General features: G+C 40.4%; 1 protein-coding gene across 1 annotated transcript in view; it reads right to left on the reverse strand.

Moving 5' to 3' along the window:
- Positions 1 to 16,903, reverse strand: part of LOC132873129 (interleukin-6 receptor subunit beta-like) — a 30,264-nt gene extending 13,361 nt beyond the window's left edge. Inside the window, exons 1-12 of the mRNA XM_060908393.1 lie at positions 16,661 to 16,903; positions 10,390 to 10,471; positions 9,932 to 10,237; positions 7,405 to 7,540; positions 7,150 to 7,319; positions 6,892 to 7,046; positions 5,880 to 6,042; positions 5,534 to 5,607; positions 5,223 to 5,421; positions 3,893 to 4,075; positions 1,967 to 2,083; positions 28 to 171 (exon numbers count right to left, since the gene is read on the reverse strand). Of these exons, the coding sequence (XP_060764376.1) occupies positions 28 to 171; positions 1,967 to 2,083; positions 3,893 to 4,075; positions 5,223 to 5,421; positions 5,534 to 5,607; positions 5,880 to 6,042; positions 6,892 to 7,046; positions 7,150 to 7,319; positions 7,405 to 7,540; positions 9,932 to 10,237; positions 10,390 to 10,471 (1,729 nt within the window). The 5' untranslated portion in view covers positions 16,661 to 16,903. The remainder of the gene's footprint in view (positions 1 to 27; positions 172 to 1,966; positions 2,084 to 3,892; positions 4,076 to 5,222; positions 5,422 to 5,533; positions 5,608 to 5,879; positions 6,043 to 6,891; positions 7,047 to 7,149; positions 7,320 to 7,404; positions 7,541 to 9,931; positions 10,238 to 10,389; positions 10,472 to 16,660) is intronic.
- Positions 16,904 to 17,125: the final 222 nt, after the last annotated feature.

Below are 17,125 nucleotides of genomic sequence, written 5' to 3' on the forward strand. Positions count from 1 at the left end.
TCAGCAATCAAAACTGATTTTCCTTACATAGCTCATTGTCTCCCTTTTTGTAGACAATGGTGTAATTGGTGAGAAAGCCCCGCTGATCTTCAATAGGAATCTCGTTCCATTTCAGTTGAGCGGTAGTTTTCCCTGTTGCAGTCACATTAACAGTGGGACCTTTCAGAGGACCTGGAATTTTAAAGAAGATTGACATGGTAACAAAATTGAATGTGGCAAAAGGTCTGCGTCTTGATCAATGCACAAGTTACATTCCAATTTCACTACACTAGCAGTAAATCCAAAAGGAAATAATAGGTTACATATTACAACCCCGATTCCAAAAAAGTTGGGACAAAGTACAAATTGTAAATAAAAACGGAATGCAATAATTTACAAATCTCAAAAACTGATATTGTATTCACAATAGAACATAGACAACAAATCAAATGTCAAAAGTGAGACATTTTGAAATTTCATGCCAAATATTGGCTCATTTGAAATTTCATGACAGCAACACATCTCAAAAAAGTTGGGACAGGGGCAATAAAGAGGCTGGAAAAGTTAAAGGTACAAAAAAGGAACAGCTGGAGGACCAAATTGCAACTCATTAGGTCAATTGGCAATAGGTCATTAACATGACTGGGTATAAAAAGAGCATCTTGGAGTGGCAGCGGCTCTCAGAAGTAAAGATGGGAAGAGGATCACCAATCCCCCTAATTCTGCACCAACAAATAGTGGAGCAATATCAGAAAGGAGTTCGACAGTGTAAAATTGCAAAGAGTTTGAACATATCATCATCTCCAGTGCATAATATCATCAAAAGATTCAGAGAATCTGGAAGAATCTCTGTGCATAAGGGTCAAGGCCGGAAAATCATACTGGGTGCCAGTGATCTTCGGGCAATAGACGGCACTGCATCACATACAGGCATGCTTCTGTATTGGAAATCACAAAATGGGCTCAGGAATATTTCCAGAGAACATTATCTGTGAACACAATTCACCGTGCCATCTGCCGTTGCCAGCTAAAACTCTATAGTTCAAAGAAGAAGCCATATCTAAACATGATCCAGAAGAGCAGACGTCTTCTCTGGGCCAAGGCTCATTTAAAATGGACTGTGGCAAAGTGGAAAACTGTTCTGTGGTCAGACGAATCAAAATTTGAAGTTCTTTATGGAAATCAGGGACGCTGTGTCATTCGGACTAAAGAGGAGAAGGACGACCCAAGTTGTTATCAGCGCTCAGTTCAGAAGCCTGCATCTCTGATGGTATGGGGTTGCATTAGTGCGTGTGGCATGGGCAGCTTACACATCTGGAAAGACACCATCAATGCTGAAAGGTATATCCAGGTTCTAGAGCAACATATGCTCCCATCCAGACGACGTCTCTTTCAGGGAAGACCTTGCATTTTCCAACATGACAATGCCAAACCACATACTGCATCAATTACAGCATCATGGCTGCATAGAAGAAGGGTCCGAGTACTGAACTGGCCAGCCTGCAGTCCAGATCTTTCACCCATCGAAAACATTTGGTGCATCATAAAACGGGAGATACGACAAAAAAGACCTAAGACAGTTGAGCAACTAGAATCCTACACTGGACAAGAATGGGTTAACATTCCTGTCCCTAAACTTGAGCAACTTGTCTCCTCAGTCCCCAGACATTTACAGACTGTTGTAAAGAGAAAAGGGGATGTCTCACAGTGGTAAACATGGCCTTGTCCCAACTTTTTTTAGATGTGTTGTTGTCATGAAATTTAAAATCACCTAATTTTTCTCTTTAAATGATACATTTTCTCAGTTTAAACATTTGATATGTCATCTATGTTCTATTCTGAATAAAATATGGAATTTTGAAACTTCCACATCATTGCATTCCATTTTTATTTACAATTTGTACTTTGTCCCAACTTTTTTGGAATCGGGGTTGTAAAACACACAATCACAGATTGTGGAGGGGGGGGATATAAAAATCATACATACGTCCTTGCTGGAGATAGGCTTGTACAGTGACCGGGGTTCCTGGACAGTAGTAGCTGTGGTTTTTCTCTCGATAAATTGGGTAGACTGTTATGTTGTAGCGTGTGAATCGCTTAAACTCTAAATAAGTGAAACACAAAATCAAGTTAAATCAAGCCTCATACAAATATAACAGTTATATAAAAGCACAATATTGTTCAGGGTGCACTTAAACATGCACATTTGATGCAAATTAAATCATCAATCTTACATCGTCATGATATCCAGTATTATACTGATTATAACACTGGAGTGTCGTAGTACAACTTCTCACACAAAAGTACACCAAAAGAGCTTGTTTTTCTGCTAAAAGGGGAAATAAGCCAATCAACATATTAATCTGGAACGATTGACAGTTGTGCAGGTGTTTTCAACATGCTGCATTATTATTATAAATATGATAACTGCTGACTAACCCTACTATTATCTTTGGGGTCAATTTGACCCCATTCAATGTTTAACATCTCTAAATATATGATTGACATTTTTTTTTTTTTGCTTCATATTTAATGACTTTTTCTAATTTAATGAGGACAACTGGGTAAACATAAAATTAACATAGGTTTTCAATTTCCTGTACACGTTGTACGCATCGGTGTTCTTTGGGGTCAATTTGACCCCAGGCTGTTTTAGCTGTATAAAACATAAATATCAACATTTTACACACATTCGTTTTAGTTGTTTTGGATGATACTGAGGTCACTATAACATGCAATTTTATAATCTTCAAAGGCTTTAGGGCCCTAACATAACTGTAGCAGTGCGAGAACCACTGATAGTTCACATGACATGGGGGAGGGGAAAACATCATTCTCGTGAGAAATTTGATATTTCCCACACTGTGGGGCCGGGAAAATATGGTTCCCGCCAAAAAATATTGATACTTCACACAACAAAGAGGTGGAGCAAACATATAAAAGCTTGCACAGCAGCCTTCTAAACCATTTCTCTTTCTGCTCCCTCTCAACTGAAAATGACATCTAAGGAAAGGTTTTCTGTCAATGAGGTGTTGTCACATGTCTTTGACCATGAAAGTGACGTTAAGGAAAATGTGTCTGAGACAGACGATGATGTTGAGGAGGACCCTGATTATGAGCCATCCACCTCTGATGAGAATGAGACCTTCAGTGTTGACCCTCCTGTTGTCTCTCAACCACCAGCAAATACCCTACCTTCCAAAAACGAAGAGTTATTATGGTCAGTCTCCCCACTTGAACAACAGGGTAGACTTAGTGCTGCCAATGTCATCAAAATGGTTCCAGGCCCCACCAGATACGTGGTCAGCCATGTCCAAGACATAAAAATCAGCATTTGAGCTCTTCATAACACCATCAGTCGAAAAGGACATACTTGAGATGACAAATTTAGAGGGGAGGTGCGTGTATGGGGACAGTTGGAAAGACTTGGATGTGATAACTCTTTCCAATTTTAGGTCAATCAGTGAGACTTTATGGTGATCTGCACATTTCTCCATCGTCACGTAACAGGTATTCTGGATGTATAAGGGTGGTGGTGGTGGGGGAGGTCGTTTTATTTAAAGGGCTATTTAGGTAGTCAACAAACAAACAAAAGTACCTGACAAATAAACTTGGGGAACAATTTTAATCATTTTTTGAAAATTTAAATTGCTGGGGTCAAACTGACCCCAAGGATAAAAGATGTTAGTAATTTTGAAGGTAAGAGGAGGGTTAAGTGCACTGTTTGCTTGTTTTTGCACTCCTGTTAAGGTCAGTGCTCAGATGCGGTCAAACACTTGAAAATGGTGGCTATGTGGAAATTCAACCGATTTGTTAAAGTATTAAAATATTGAAAACTGAATATTGTTTTTCTTTTACTATTCACTGCACAAATCACATCACAAATCATAAGTCTGCATTTAGAGATAATCACCTCCAAAGGAGACACGTCTGTCACGTTCCGACACTCTTTGCCAGCCAATCTCTTTTTTAGGCACTGAAACCCATTCGATCACATACTCAGACGGGCGGCTTACTCCAGGGAGAGGAGTCCAGCTCACCGACAGCTGGTCATCATGCACTCTGCAAGTAACTTGATCCACTCCAGAATGGAGCTCTGCAAAAGAAAATCATAACTTAGTGCACTGTGACTTTAAACTTAAAAATAGATAGATATATATATATATATATTTTTTTTTTGGGGGGGGGGCGTCGTGGCTCGGGTGGCTAAGGCGCCATGCCATGGGTCCGGGGACCTGGGGTCGTTTCCCGCTCCCTCCCCGTCTCTCTCTCCCGCTCATTTCCTGTCCTGTCTCTACACTGTCCTATCCAATAAAGGTAAAAAAAATCTTTAAAAATAGATGTTTTTAAACCATGAATTATGCTTTTATACATCAATCACAGTTATATTAATAGTTTATATTTAGATAATAAATGTTCAATCATTAATACAACATAGCCCTTTGTAATGCTTCTGTGACAGTATAGTAAAACAGACAGAAAAATACTGATGTAGGAGCTCATAAAAATACACACGATAAGGCCAAATGTTTGTGGACACCAGTTTGTTACGCCCATATGCGGTTCTTCTCCAAACCATAGTCACAAAGTTGGAAGCACACAATTGTACAGAATGTCTTTGCATGCTGTAGAATTACAATTTCCAATCACTGGAACCAAGAGGTCTAAACATGTTCCAGCATGACAATGCCCCTGTGTACAAAGCAAGCTCTATGAAGACTTGGTTTGCCAAGATTAGTGTGGAAGAAATCGAGTGTTTTGCACAGAGCCCTGACCTCAAACCCAGTGAATACCTTTGGGATAAACTGGAACACCAACTGTACCCCAGACCTCCTCACCTAACCTCAGCGCCTGACCTCACTAATGCTCTTACGGCTGAATGATCACGAATCCCCACAGCCACACTCCAAACTCTAACAGAAAGTCTTCCCAGAAGAGTGGAGAGTATTAGAATAGCAAAAGTGAACCAAATCTGGAACGGGATATCCCCCCCCCCCAAAAAACAAAAACATGGGTGTGATGGTCAGGTGTTCACAAACTTTTAATCATACAGTATAATACTCCTCTACCATCAGTATTACCAGAACAATTAAAATGCTTTCTAAGAAAAAATGCCTTGTTGAATAAACAATTAAATAAAGTTAATAATTGTATTCAATACAAGTAATAAAATAAATAAGAATAAACATCAGTGTGCAAATTCCTTCAGAATAACATTTTTCTTGAGCAGAACATGTTCATACTTCTTCCAGGTCTTGGGATAATTAAAGCGGCTGCAGGTGACGCTCCTTGTGAATTATTTGCAGTAATTTTCACGATGGCCTTTTCTCCCTTTAGGTTGAACTTGTATTCTTTGGAATGGACGACAAAGCGCTCAGAATGTCCACCTTCATTGATTGTTACATCGTACCCCAGTATTTTGCCATTGGCCTTCTCAGGATCCTGCATGAAACATTCACACTATTGATCATCCACAATCCAGGGTAGTCGGTCAGACACTAATTGTAATTAACATAAGCTATACAACAGACACACATCAATTTAAACATTTCACCTTCCAAATCAGCTTAACAGTGTTATAGGAGTCCTCTTCATAGACTCTCCAGAGATCTGGTTTGGATCTAGGAACTAAGCAAACAGAGCCATCTTAGAAAAATAGCAGGCAAACATCATTTAAGAGACTCTGTCTAGTCGCTGGCACTGAAGAAAATGCAGCTCAGACCCCAGGACACCCCAAGTACAAAAAAAAAAAAATCCCCAGCACTGAATGTATACACACTACCCTAATGGAGCGTAACTATGAATATCATTATTGGTTTTACTATGTAGTATCTATTTTTTGGGGGGGGGGCTATCCAAAGTTGTTCTAAAGCAGGGAAATATATTCAGCAGTGACTCACTGTCTTCTGGGGTACGAGCTGTTGCATTTGGGCTCCACTCACTCCAGTAGCCCAAATCTTTCTGAGAAGAAGTTTGTCCAATGCAGCGCACCTGCACCACATAATCTGTGTAAGGCTGAAGGATCTGCAGTCGGAAGGACTCGCTGTAAGACCTGGTAAAAGTCTGCAATAACCGAAAGCATACAGTCAAGCAGAAAGCATATAGACAATATTCAAATACAGATTTTTCGATCTTATATTTTTCAGAGCTGCCTGAATTTTACATAAATACAAACTCTCCATATCTATTTTGTACATGGTTTTAGATTAGATACACATCTGACATGAAGCCATTCAACCGTAATGACTCGTACAGTAACTCAGATGACTGACTTCTAGAACAAATAATCTTTGCAATAGTTCATTCTACTGCATTGGATTATCTTGCAAATAGATTTTTTTTAAAGTGTACATAAAGCAGAAAAATACAATCTAAAATTGTAATGCTCCTTTGGATGAAAACCTTGTTCTTATGCAGTGCTATAACATGGACAAGTGTCACTTTTGGTTGTGGTTCACAGTGTTATAAAGAAAGCAGAACACATCTGTGCAAGACTGACTAGTAGCGTCTCTGGCTCAAGGTAAACAAAAAGCAAATATTTTTGCACCAAGCCACATTAACTTTCAGCAATGTGTTGAAACGTGTAAATCCCTTCCCTTGGCAAACAGAAATAGAATTCAGCTACTGCCTGGAATGAAAACAAAACAACCTTTTGCATACTGAAAGAACATTTGAGAAATTCTCCTTCTCATAAACCACAAGTAGGTTCAACAACTTTACTAATATTTTCACATTTTCATAATAGGGCAACAATGATTAAAATAAATTGGACACTAAAGCTTTCCATGAATGTAATATTAAGCAATGCAGAAGCTAGGCTTAAAGCTGTTTTGGTGCCAAGGCTGTATCTTTTTATAACATGTAAACTACAGCTCTCCTCAGAAGAGACACACCTCCTTCTTCTTTCCTTACCTCTTCCCAAACACTGCAACCTGCTTGGCAGTATCTGATGTGGTATCTGAGTTTGAAGATTAATTCATGAATTGGATGTTCCCAAGTCACCATTAAAGATGTGGGGAAACCATCCTCTGCAGAAATCTTTACATTTTTAGGTGGATTCGGTTTTGCTAAAAGAAGAGACAGAGGCATTTATCTTAAACAGTATAAGAAAGACAATTTCTCTCATTCCATTTGTTTAAAAAAAAAAAAAAAAAAAAAAAAGAGACATACCAAAACGTTCAGAGTCACCAGTTGATATGCTCGAGTTCACAGCCCCCAGTTTATTCTGTGCTTCTACCCAGACGTCTAACCCCACGTGATTGGGGTAGGTCCCAAAATTGACAGAAAGATTTCTTTTCAAATAATTCATACTGGTAGAATTGTATGTTCCAGTCCCATGACTACAAAGAAGGAAAAATTAGTGAAGAACAGAACAAAAATGCAATCAAACAATTTTTGAAGTTAATTTCATGAATCCAGACAGACTATGCGTGAAGCGTATAGCTGGTTCTAATAATTGGGTCTCTTTTCCCTGGATCCCATGAGCATGACAGTTCAGAGGAAATTTGTGTGTTATCTTGAAGAGCAATACATCGCAGATCACTTGGCTGTAATGGAGGATCTGAAAGACATGAAGAACATTGTTTAAAAAAAAAATTAAATGCTTTTAATGTGTAAATCAGTCACAACAACCACAGTTTGTTACAACAATCTCATGGAAACTTTTTTTTTTTTTTTGTATAGTGCAACTATTCTAATCCACACCCTTGCAGCCTGTTCCAACAATTAAAATATAACTAAATGACAAGGCAATTCTGGTTTTTACAAGGCACAGTCTGTCAATTAGAACTTGTTTTACATCACCCGAGAACCAGTTTATGTTGCTTGAACAAAGTCAATGATCTAAGGCTGTCTGTCTGTTCGCCTATGCAAATTGACACGGCTGGACGCACAGACTCCATACTTTATAGGACGTGCACATGGATTGGTGACACCCCAGAGGGACCCAAGACAACAGTTTCGATTTTCCAAAACATGGGATTAGTGCTAATCCAACACACTATTCATTTCCCATCAGCTACATGCTTGTGCTAACACACTGCCCCCAGCCTCAGCGGGGAATCCCCTCCCCGACTTCCGCTAGGGCGGAGTTTATGTCACTGAGGAGACACGGGGAGTAATTTAGCCCCTGTGAAGAGCACCATTCAGAGGAAATCAGATTCACGGTCAATAGCTACTGGTTAAGAGTATGAGGATTTGTGAAATAAGATTTTTTTCATCCATCTGTATTCCTATAAATTTCTTCATAGCCATTTTCATTTGTCTGGCTTCTTCTCAACTGTACTACTAACCAATCTTAGAACAGGAAATAGGAATAAAACTTGGCTTAACAGGCAGGTTGTGTCAGAAAACGGACAGCTATTCTTGTTGGATTTGTGCTTGATACATTTATGGCTACTATATGTGCCTTCTGTCTAATTTTAGTTTTCTGAATTTGAATATCCATAAGATTTAATGAACGGATATTTGATTAACCACTGAGAGAGGAGAAAAACCTTTTTAATTTATCTGCAATTACATTTTCCTTCTCTCAGTAGCAGTGCATATACTTGTGTTGAAAGAAATAATGAACACATTTACTGAATGCAGAGCAAAAGCTTTACTTTACTAACGTCAGCACAATCTTTTGGCCTGTAGCCAGATTGCTCTGACTATAACAGACGTGAAAATCCCGTTGGATTTAAACAAACAAACTTTATTTGAACTCAGAAGCAATAGATGCTTATCACAAGATAAGATCAGTGGAGATATCTGCAGGTTATATTTAATGGACCACTGAACGAAATAAAGGTATGCACGTGACATCATGGTATGCGGAATCCACTGCAGTTACGCCCACCGAGTGGCAGAAAGACTACTGTCAGCGTTCGCGTTCAACTTTAATACCACAAAAACTCATCTAAAATGGGATAGCACTGCTGTCTTGTCATTGATTGCACAAAGAGTTTCGATAGGAAATCAGAGCCATCTTTTATAGACTGCTAGAAAGCTACAGAAAGAAGAAACATCTGGAATCCAGGCACCAAAATGCGGATTTGTGGTCGCTGTTTTGTGTCAGGTATGTTGCATTTTTGGCGAAAATCACAAGTCAAGTTATATACTGTATAGACTACACATCAGTTAAATATTTCGCATCTTTAATTTATATTCTGTTTAACTAATGCTGATGAGCCTTGTGTTGTATAAACAGAAGGGGGACAATAGATAGCGTTAGCCAGCCAAGACAAACCCAGATTTCCTTAAAAAGGGGGACTCGACAAAGCTTAGTTTAAACTTGAAAAGTTACTAAAAGTATGTTGAAATTGTTTATTATTCACATGCTATCTTTGTAATCCTGCTTTGTGGGAGAGACAGATGTCAACATCCATGCACCACTAGTTCTTCGGAAGAGTGTAAGGATCATGTCAAGTTCAACTGCCTTTAATTTAAGCAAGTAATCATCTTTTTTTAAATTCCTGTTTTGCCATTTCCACTCTTAATACCAGCCACACTGTGGCATGTTTGCCACTCAGTCTGACTGACAGGAAAGTCTCATCAGTGCATACCCCCCACACACAAAATATGATGACAGTGGCCAGTATTAAAAATATTTGTTTTTCCCTTTCTCACACAAGCATGACATCTAAACTACCCTCTTCCCTTTGCAGGGGAGTAAAACTAATCCTGAGACTCTTTATAGTCATGATGTCCGTACCACGACAGTGCTGTTCTCTCCAGATATACCGTCTCCTTTTCATATTCATACCAAATACGTGAAGTGATTTCGGTATTCAAACACATGGAGCCTCAAACTTTTGACCTTATATTCAAATATCTGTGCACACATCTCCAACTGCCACCTAATGTACAGAAATCCATAGATTTGTAGATGCATGCGAAGAACTGTCTGGGTTGATTTCCAGCTGGTCCTAGAAGCTGAATAAAAGGCACATTTATGAAAACAAAAACTTACATCCTTTATCAAGGTAGATGCCATATGTGCACGGCTCTTCATAAGAAAATGCCTGTTTTGTAGCTTTACACATCAACGGGTTGCTTATATCATTGCTGATCTTCAAAGTAACCGCAAGGGCCGACTTGTTTAGCTTTGTGTAAGATTCCTTTGGAAGAGTAACATTTCCAGAGAACCATGTAATGTCATCAGCAGTGTATGCAGAATCTTCACGAAGTGTACAGACAGCTTTGAACTCCTTCTCCAGTTCCACTGGAATATTTCTTTCAGAGTCTGGAGAGATTTTTGCACAGCTATTACTGTAACCTGAGGACAGAGTGAAGAATTACATTTAGCATGTACTTCAGTTAATTTAAGAAGAAATGAAACATTTTGAGCTTTGGAACTCATACTGGGCTAAAATTTTAATCACAGACAGAGATAAATAGATAAAGAGTCATCTAGCCTGAGTTGCTTACCAACTGCACAGCCAAAGGGCAGAAAAAAGACAAGCCCGAACAAATGTAGTGACCTGTGCTTCATGATGTAGGTTGTCAGCATCTGGAAAAGCAACTTATAGTTACATATTTTGCAAGAAAGCAAGCTACCACATTGCATTAAGGAGTGTTTGCAAGAAAAGTTCAAAGAAATAAACCCATATTTCATATCTATTATCTACGGTGCAACATGTATAAAGTGGCTTACCAAGAAAGAAGAACGAAAGCCAACTACACGCCAAGGAGGAACACAATGCTCTGATTAATTTACATAAAAAGCCAACATAGTTTCGACCACTGTTACCTTATTTAGCCACACATTGTTCCTCTTGACTAAACATGCCATCCTTAAGCTGTTTCTTTACTGTATTCCCAAATCACGAAACACTGAATCAACATTTCACACCAAAACAAATTAAAAAAATTATATAAATAAATAAATAAAAAAGTCTTCATAATAGCACAACTAGCACATACTTTCAAAACCCAATTTCACCCGAACCATCCTGCTGTCAAAAGCCAAGTAGAGTACTAACATTTCACTAACCGATAATACAGGAAGTGTGAATGAGCATGCCTTGTATGCTTAAATTCTTGTTTAACAAACTTTCAGTCAATAGAAAATTTAGACCGAAAATTTAGACCAAAAGTTTACACAAGCAATTATATTGCTGCACATTGGTTTTGCTTCATACTTTGCAGTGTGTTCAAAGAAACTGACTTGAAGTTTCAAATTGTTCCCGTTTTCAATACGATATCAGATTTTAGCATGTTGCCTGACAGCTGATACTGATTTTATACGGATACCCTCATGGTAACCAAGTTTACTTCTGCTGCCAACTTATACGAAACATCATGGTAATAATGTCGCACTTTAAAACAAGTTATAGCCCTTGTACACACACGCGCAACACTCATGTTGCGCAAGTCAACATCAAACCTGAAATATTGCAGTGGACTGGACAAGAAAATCAGATTTCATACCATTCCAGCATCTTAAAAGCAGTAAAGGTTCTAGTATCAAACTGGTGTATTTAGACCCTGCTAAAGACCAGCAGGACACCGCGAGTTGGCCTGGTGGTTAGCGTGTCCACCTCTCGATCGGGAGACTGCGAGTTCTACTCACGGTCGGGTCATACCAAAGACCATCATAAAAATGGTACCTACTGCCGTCTGGCAAGGCACACTGCAATACAGATGCGAGCGGGGAGTCAAACTCTCACGGTTACCAGAGGACCAGCCCCCCACTGTAACCCTAGCCATGTAATAGGCAAGAGGCTGAGGGCTATGGAAACAGATTGGCGCAGTCCTATGTGCCACATGGTGTGGGAAGGGACTTTGATTTTTGAAGACCAGCAGGCATTTATTTAATTCACTTATTCATCTTCCAGAATTGCTTTATCCTGGTCAGGGATCCAGAGCTTATCCCAAGAACACCGGACACAAGGCAGGAATACACTATGGATAGGATGCCAGTCCATTTCTGGTCACCATGAATGAACTCACACACATTCACACCCAGGAGCAAATAATTTAGAATAGCCAATACACCTGCTGATGTTTTGGGAAGTGGAAGGAAACTAGGGAACCCTGAGGAAAACTCACACAGACACCAGGAGACCATGTGAACCTCAATACAGACAGTATTGCAAGCTCAGGGGAGGAAGCAAGGCATTTACCTGATCTAAATGGTTTCACTTATGTTTTTAATCATGCCAATGCCTTTGAAAGGAAAAATAAAAAACTGACAGGAAACCTTGAAAATGCTCAGAACACGATAATCATTTGTCTGTGCTTTTGATGAATATTCCAGACTTCAGTTTTATTTTATTTGTAGGGCACATGTAACAGAGTGGACACTATCACAAAGGAGCTTTGCAGTAATCTTGTTATAGAGTTGGCCAGCACCATGGTGTAGTGCTTAGCACTGTGGCATCACAGCAAGAAGGTTCTGGGTTCGAGCCCAGTGGTCAATGGGGCCTTTGTGTGGAGTTTGCATGTTTCCCCCGTGTCTGTGTGGGTTTCCCCTCACAGTCCAAAGACATGCAGGCTAGGTTAACTGCTGGCTCTAAATTGACTGTAGGTGTGAACAGTTGTTTGTCTCCATGTGTCAGCCCTGTGATGATCTGGTGACTTGTCCAGGGTGTACCCTACCTCTCACCCATAACCAGCTGGGCTAGGCTTCAGCTTGCCCGTGACCCTGCACAGTATAAGCGGTTACAGATAATGGATGGACGTTATAGAGTTAGATCCCTACACTGTCAGAAATAAGGGTACAGTAGGAGTCCATTTCTGTCCCAAGCTACATGAATTATTGGTCCTTACAGTAACTATGTGTACCTTTTTAGGGACAAAAAGGTACATACATGTTCCCAAGCAGTATATAAAAGGGTACATATAAAAAAAGTACCTTAGACCAGGGCTTTTCAAAGTGTGGGGTGCGCCCCCCCTGGGGGGCGCCAGAGTTCTTCAGGGTGGGCGCAACGTGAGAGACAAAATGGATCGATTTTTAGTACCTAAGTGAGTGAGGAGACAAAGTCTGGGCCAAGCAAAAAAAAAAAGGGGGCCTCCAGGATGTTGCGATTTGCAACTTCAGCGCAAATTCTACCAATCCCTGCGAATTCAGGGCGGTGTTGCAATTATATCCAATCACCGCAACTTTCCCGCAAATTTGACCAATCATTGGCGTCGTCTTGAGGTGACGTCGACAAACTACCTTCCGCCTTACTTCCGTGTGTTCAAGAGAAGCAGCATGCGCGCAGTGTTGCCAGATTGGGAGGTTTCAAGTGCATTTTGGCGGATTTTGAACATATTTTGGACTGGAAAACGTCAGCAGTATCTGGCAACACTGAGTGTGTCATGTTTACAGTGAAGGACTGTGTGCACTTTATTTTTTTTTACTTAATACAAGAAATTAATGGATGCCAACATTTTTGCCAAAATGGTATTTTATTTTCCATTGTTTAGGCAGCTTCAGCATCATACTGTGAGATTCTGTTCAAATTGTTTTTTTTCTTCTATGAAGCCTGAGCCATTTATTTAATTAGTTTATAATTATTGTTTAATTTAGTCTTCAGGAGAGACTGACTGTACACAGTACTAGTATTAATAGTTTTTTTCTTAAATGAAAGCTGAGGCATTTATATTATATTTTAAGGTAACTTCATGTTGTGCTGTGAGGTTCTCTGCACTTTAACTTTTGAACCAACAGGTGCATTTGGATAAGTAAAGCCTATTTTTCTGCATTTTTGTAGTCCTGGTAATCTTTTATATTGGTAAAGTTGTTTATAGGACCATTTCTCAGTGTCTGTTTGTTTTTAATCAATAGTTTTTCAGTAATAACTTAATATTTAACATATCACTCAATTTTAATCACAAAAAGAGAAAATCGCAACAATTTCTCGCAACTTTCACTTCCTCCCGCAATGTAAACCTAAAAAACACCGCAACTTTCATCGCAATTTTTTTTTGGAAAACCCCCGCAACATCAGACATTTTAGCCCGCAACAATCACAAAAAAGGCCCGTGAAACCCTGGGGGACTGAAAAAAGAAGGAAGTATGACCACGATTATTTAAAGTTTGGATTTTCATGGACTGGATCTGAAGATGCTCCACTGCCACACGTCTGTTGTCTGCCAAGAGGTGCTAGCTAACGATGCTATGAGATGTTTAAAATGTGTAAAACAAGATGTTTTAAAAAGCACAGATGTTTAAAATGTGAAAAAGAAAAAAATAATGTGTACAACAACCATTTTTTAAAAATACAAATGGAACATTAAGTATAGCAACAACAAAAATTGTAAGGGGGGGCGCGGTTGTTTATTTGCTCTCCGAGGGGGGGGCTCACTCTCCCACACTTTGAAAACCCCTGCCTTAGACAATACTGCCCCACTGACAAGTCATTGTACCCCTAAAGGTACAATGATGTACTTTATTTTCTGAGAGTGTAACAAGCAATCAAGACACAACAAAGGCAAAGAAAACCTCTCTGAGACAGCTTGAGGAAGAAGCCTCGAGAGGAAACAGACAAAATTAAACCAAAATTCTCTTTTGGGTGACACTAGATAGGGATAGTTGGATTATAAATGATCAAGAACAAGAAGCCTTTATCACACATCCAGTCAAGCACAGTGAAATGCCTCCTCTGTATTTAACCCATCTGAAGCAGTGAACACACACAAATGAGTGCGCGCGCGCGCACACATGCACGCACACACACAACAGTGGGCAGCTATGCTACAGTGCCCAAGGACCTTCGGGACATGGATGCCCCATGTTAACCTAACCGCATGCCTTTGGACTGTGGGGGAAACCGGAGCACCCGGAGGAAACCCATGTAGACAAGGGGAATACATGCAGATGCCACACAGAAAGGCCCCAATCGACCACTGGCCTCAAACCTAGAACCATCTTGCTGTGATGCGACAGTGCTAACCACTACACCACCGTGTCACCGAACACTCTTCAACTATATTAGAAGAGAAAACATTAGTAAATGTGTTGAAAGGGTGTTCAATAAGGGAGAATGGTGAAGAGTCCTGGGATAAACAATGAACAGTCTTTCTGATCCTCTTATTAGGTTCATGTCTATAGCATCCATGTGGGATTATCTACTGGCTTCTGGGATGTCTGTACTTCTACAAAGCCCCTGAATGATATTCATTACAGCAAGTGATTTTTCTGATACTACAATTCTAACTGTCTTTCCAACCTCACAGGATCCATCCATCCATCATCTGTAGCCACTTGTCCTGTTCTACAGGGTCGCAGGCAAGCTGGAGAATATCCCAGCTGACTATGGGCGAGAGGCGGGGTACACCCTGGACAAGTCGCCAGGTTATCGCAGGGCTGACATGGAGACAAAACAACCATTCACACCAACGGTCAACTTAGAGCCACCAATTAGATCTGTCTTTGGACTGTCGGGGGAAACCCATACAGACACGGGGAGAACATGGCACGGTGGTGTAGTGGTTAGCACAGTCGCCTCACCGCGAGAAGGTTCCAGGTTCGAACCCAGCGGCTGGCGAGGGCCTTTCTGTGTGGAGTTTGCATGTTCTCCCCGTGTCTGCGTGGGTTTCCTCCAGGTGCTCCGGTTTCCCCCACAATCCAAAGACATGCAGTTACGTTGACATGGGGCGGCCTTAGGCTGAGGTGCCCTTGAGCAAGGTACCGAACCCCTGACTGCTCCCCAGGCATTCTGGTGTGGCTGCCCACTGCTCTGGGTGTGTGCGTGCACGCGCGTGTTCACTACTTCAGATGGGTTAAATGCAGAGGATGAATTTCACTGTGCTTGAAGTGTGCATGTGACGAATAAAGGTTTCTTTAAAAAAAAAAAACCTCCACACAGAAAGGTCCTCGCCAGCTGTTGGGCTCGAACCCAGGACCTTCTTGCTGTGAGGTGACACCACCACCACCAAATTAGAAGAGAAAACATTAGTAAATGTGTTGAAAGGATGTTCAACGAAGAGTCCTGGGAGTCTTTGTGATCCTCTTATTAGGTTCATGTCTACAGCATCCATGTGGGATTATCTACTGGCTTCTGGGATGCCTGTACTTCAAAGCCGCTGAATGATATTCTTTACAGCAAATAACAAGTTAATTATCTCTTATACTACAATTCTAACTGTCTTTCCAACCTCACAGGATGCAGTGATCTAATAAACATACAGTATGACTAAAAAAAAAAAAAAAAAGATTTGAACGTAGCCCATTGAACACCAGATAACATTTTCATATCCCTATATCAGACGTTTTATTCTCGACTGGACATTTTTGGTTTTGCAAAGCAAGATGAACAGTTTAAGTCATTATAAAGAAGAAGAAGAAGAAGGACGTCTGGGAACCCATAAAAATCAGACTGGAGCTTCGTGTCCTCGGTCCTGTTGCTAACGGACACCGCCATAATCATTTCTTAGTGGCGTAGAACATTTTCAACCAAGCTGACTGACTAGAATATGAGACAACTTCGACTTTTCACTTTTATCTGGACACTTCCCTCATCGTAAAGATAACATGGTGTAGTTTTGACCAGCTTTTTAGGAGCTAACAAACATCAGCGGTGCTAAAGAAGCTAGCAAGCACACAGCAGCTCATTCAGCTAGGCCATGCTAACAAAAGCAGGCTAGCTACTGAGTTCAGTACCCTGACTGGGACAGTTATCTAACCACGCCAACGTGTTCCATAATACGCGTTAGTAAAACTATAATAATATTTAAAAAAAAAAACCACACACACAAAGCGGCGTCTTACCTGTTCAGCGTTTTCATACCATCTTCGTAGCTTAACCGTGATGTTTTGTACTAGTTATTTTTTCCCCAAGGCTTTACCCTCCAAATAGTGAATAGCCACAATTTGACTACGATAATTAAATAACTAATAGTCCAGTAAGATAAACTTTCAGATGAGCAAACTATGCTTTCGGGAAGAATGTTGGCACAGAAATACCACAGGAGACCCAAGCGGCCATCAGAAAAACCATCCTGATTGGCCAACACAGCTGCCAATCAATAAAGTGTATATTTCCAGTTAGTCTCCGCCCACTGAAAAAAAGTGTTTTCTGGGGCGGAGGGGGCGTTAAAGTGTCAATGAAAATGTCTGACTCCCTCCCTGAGCCACAAGGCAACTTCAGGGAGTAGTGAGTAAACAGGAATAGGTGTGTGTGTGAGAGAGAGAGAGAGAGAGAGAGACTGTGTGTGTGTGTGACAGGGACATGGT

This window comes from Neoarius graeffei, chromosome 25, assembly GCF_027579695.1.
Source record: "Neoarius graeffei isolate fNeoGra1 chromosome 25, fNeoGra1.pri, whole genome shotgun sequence".
In the NCBI taxonomy this organism is placed as follows: domain Eukaryota; kingdom Metazoa; phylum Chordata; class Actinopteri; order Siluriformes; family Ariidae; genus Neoarius; species Neoarius graeffei.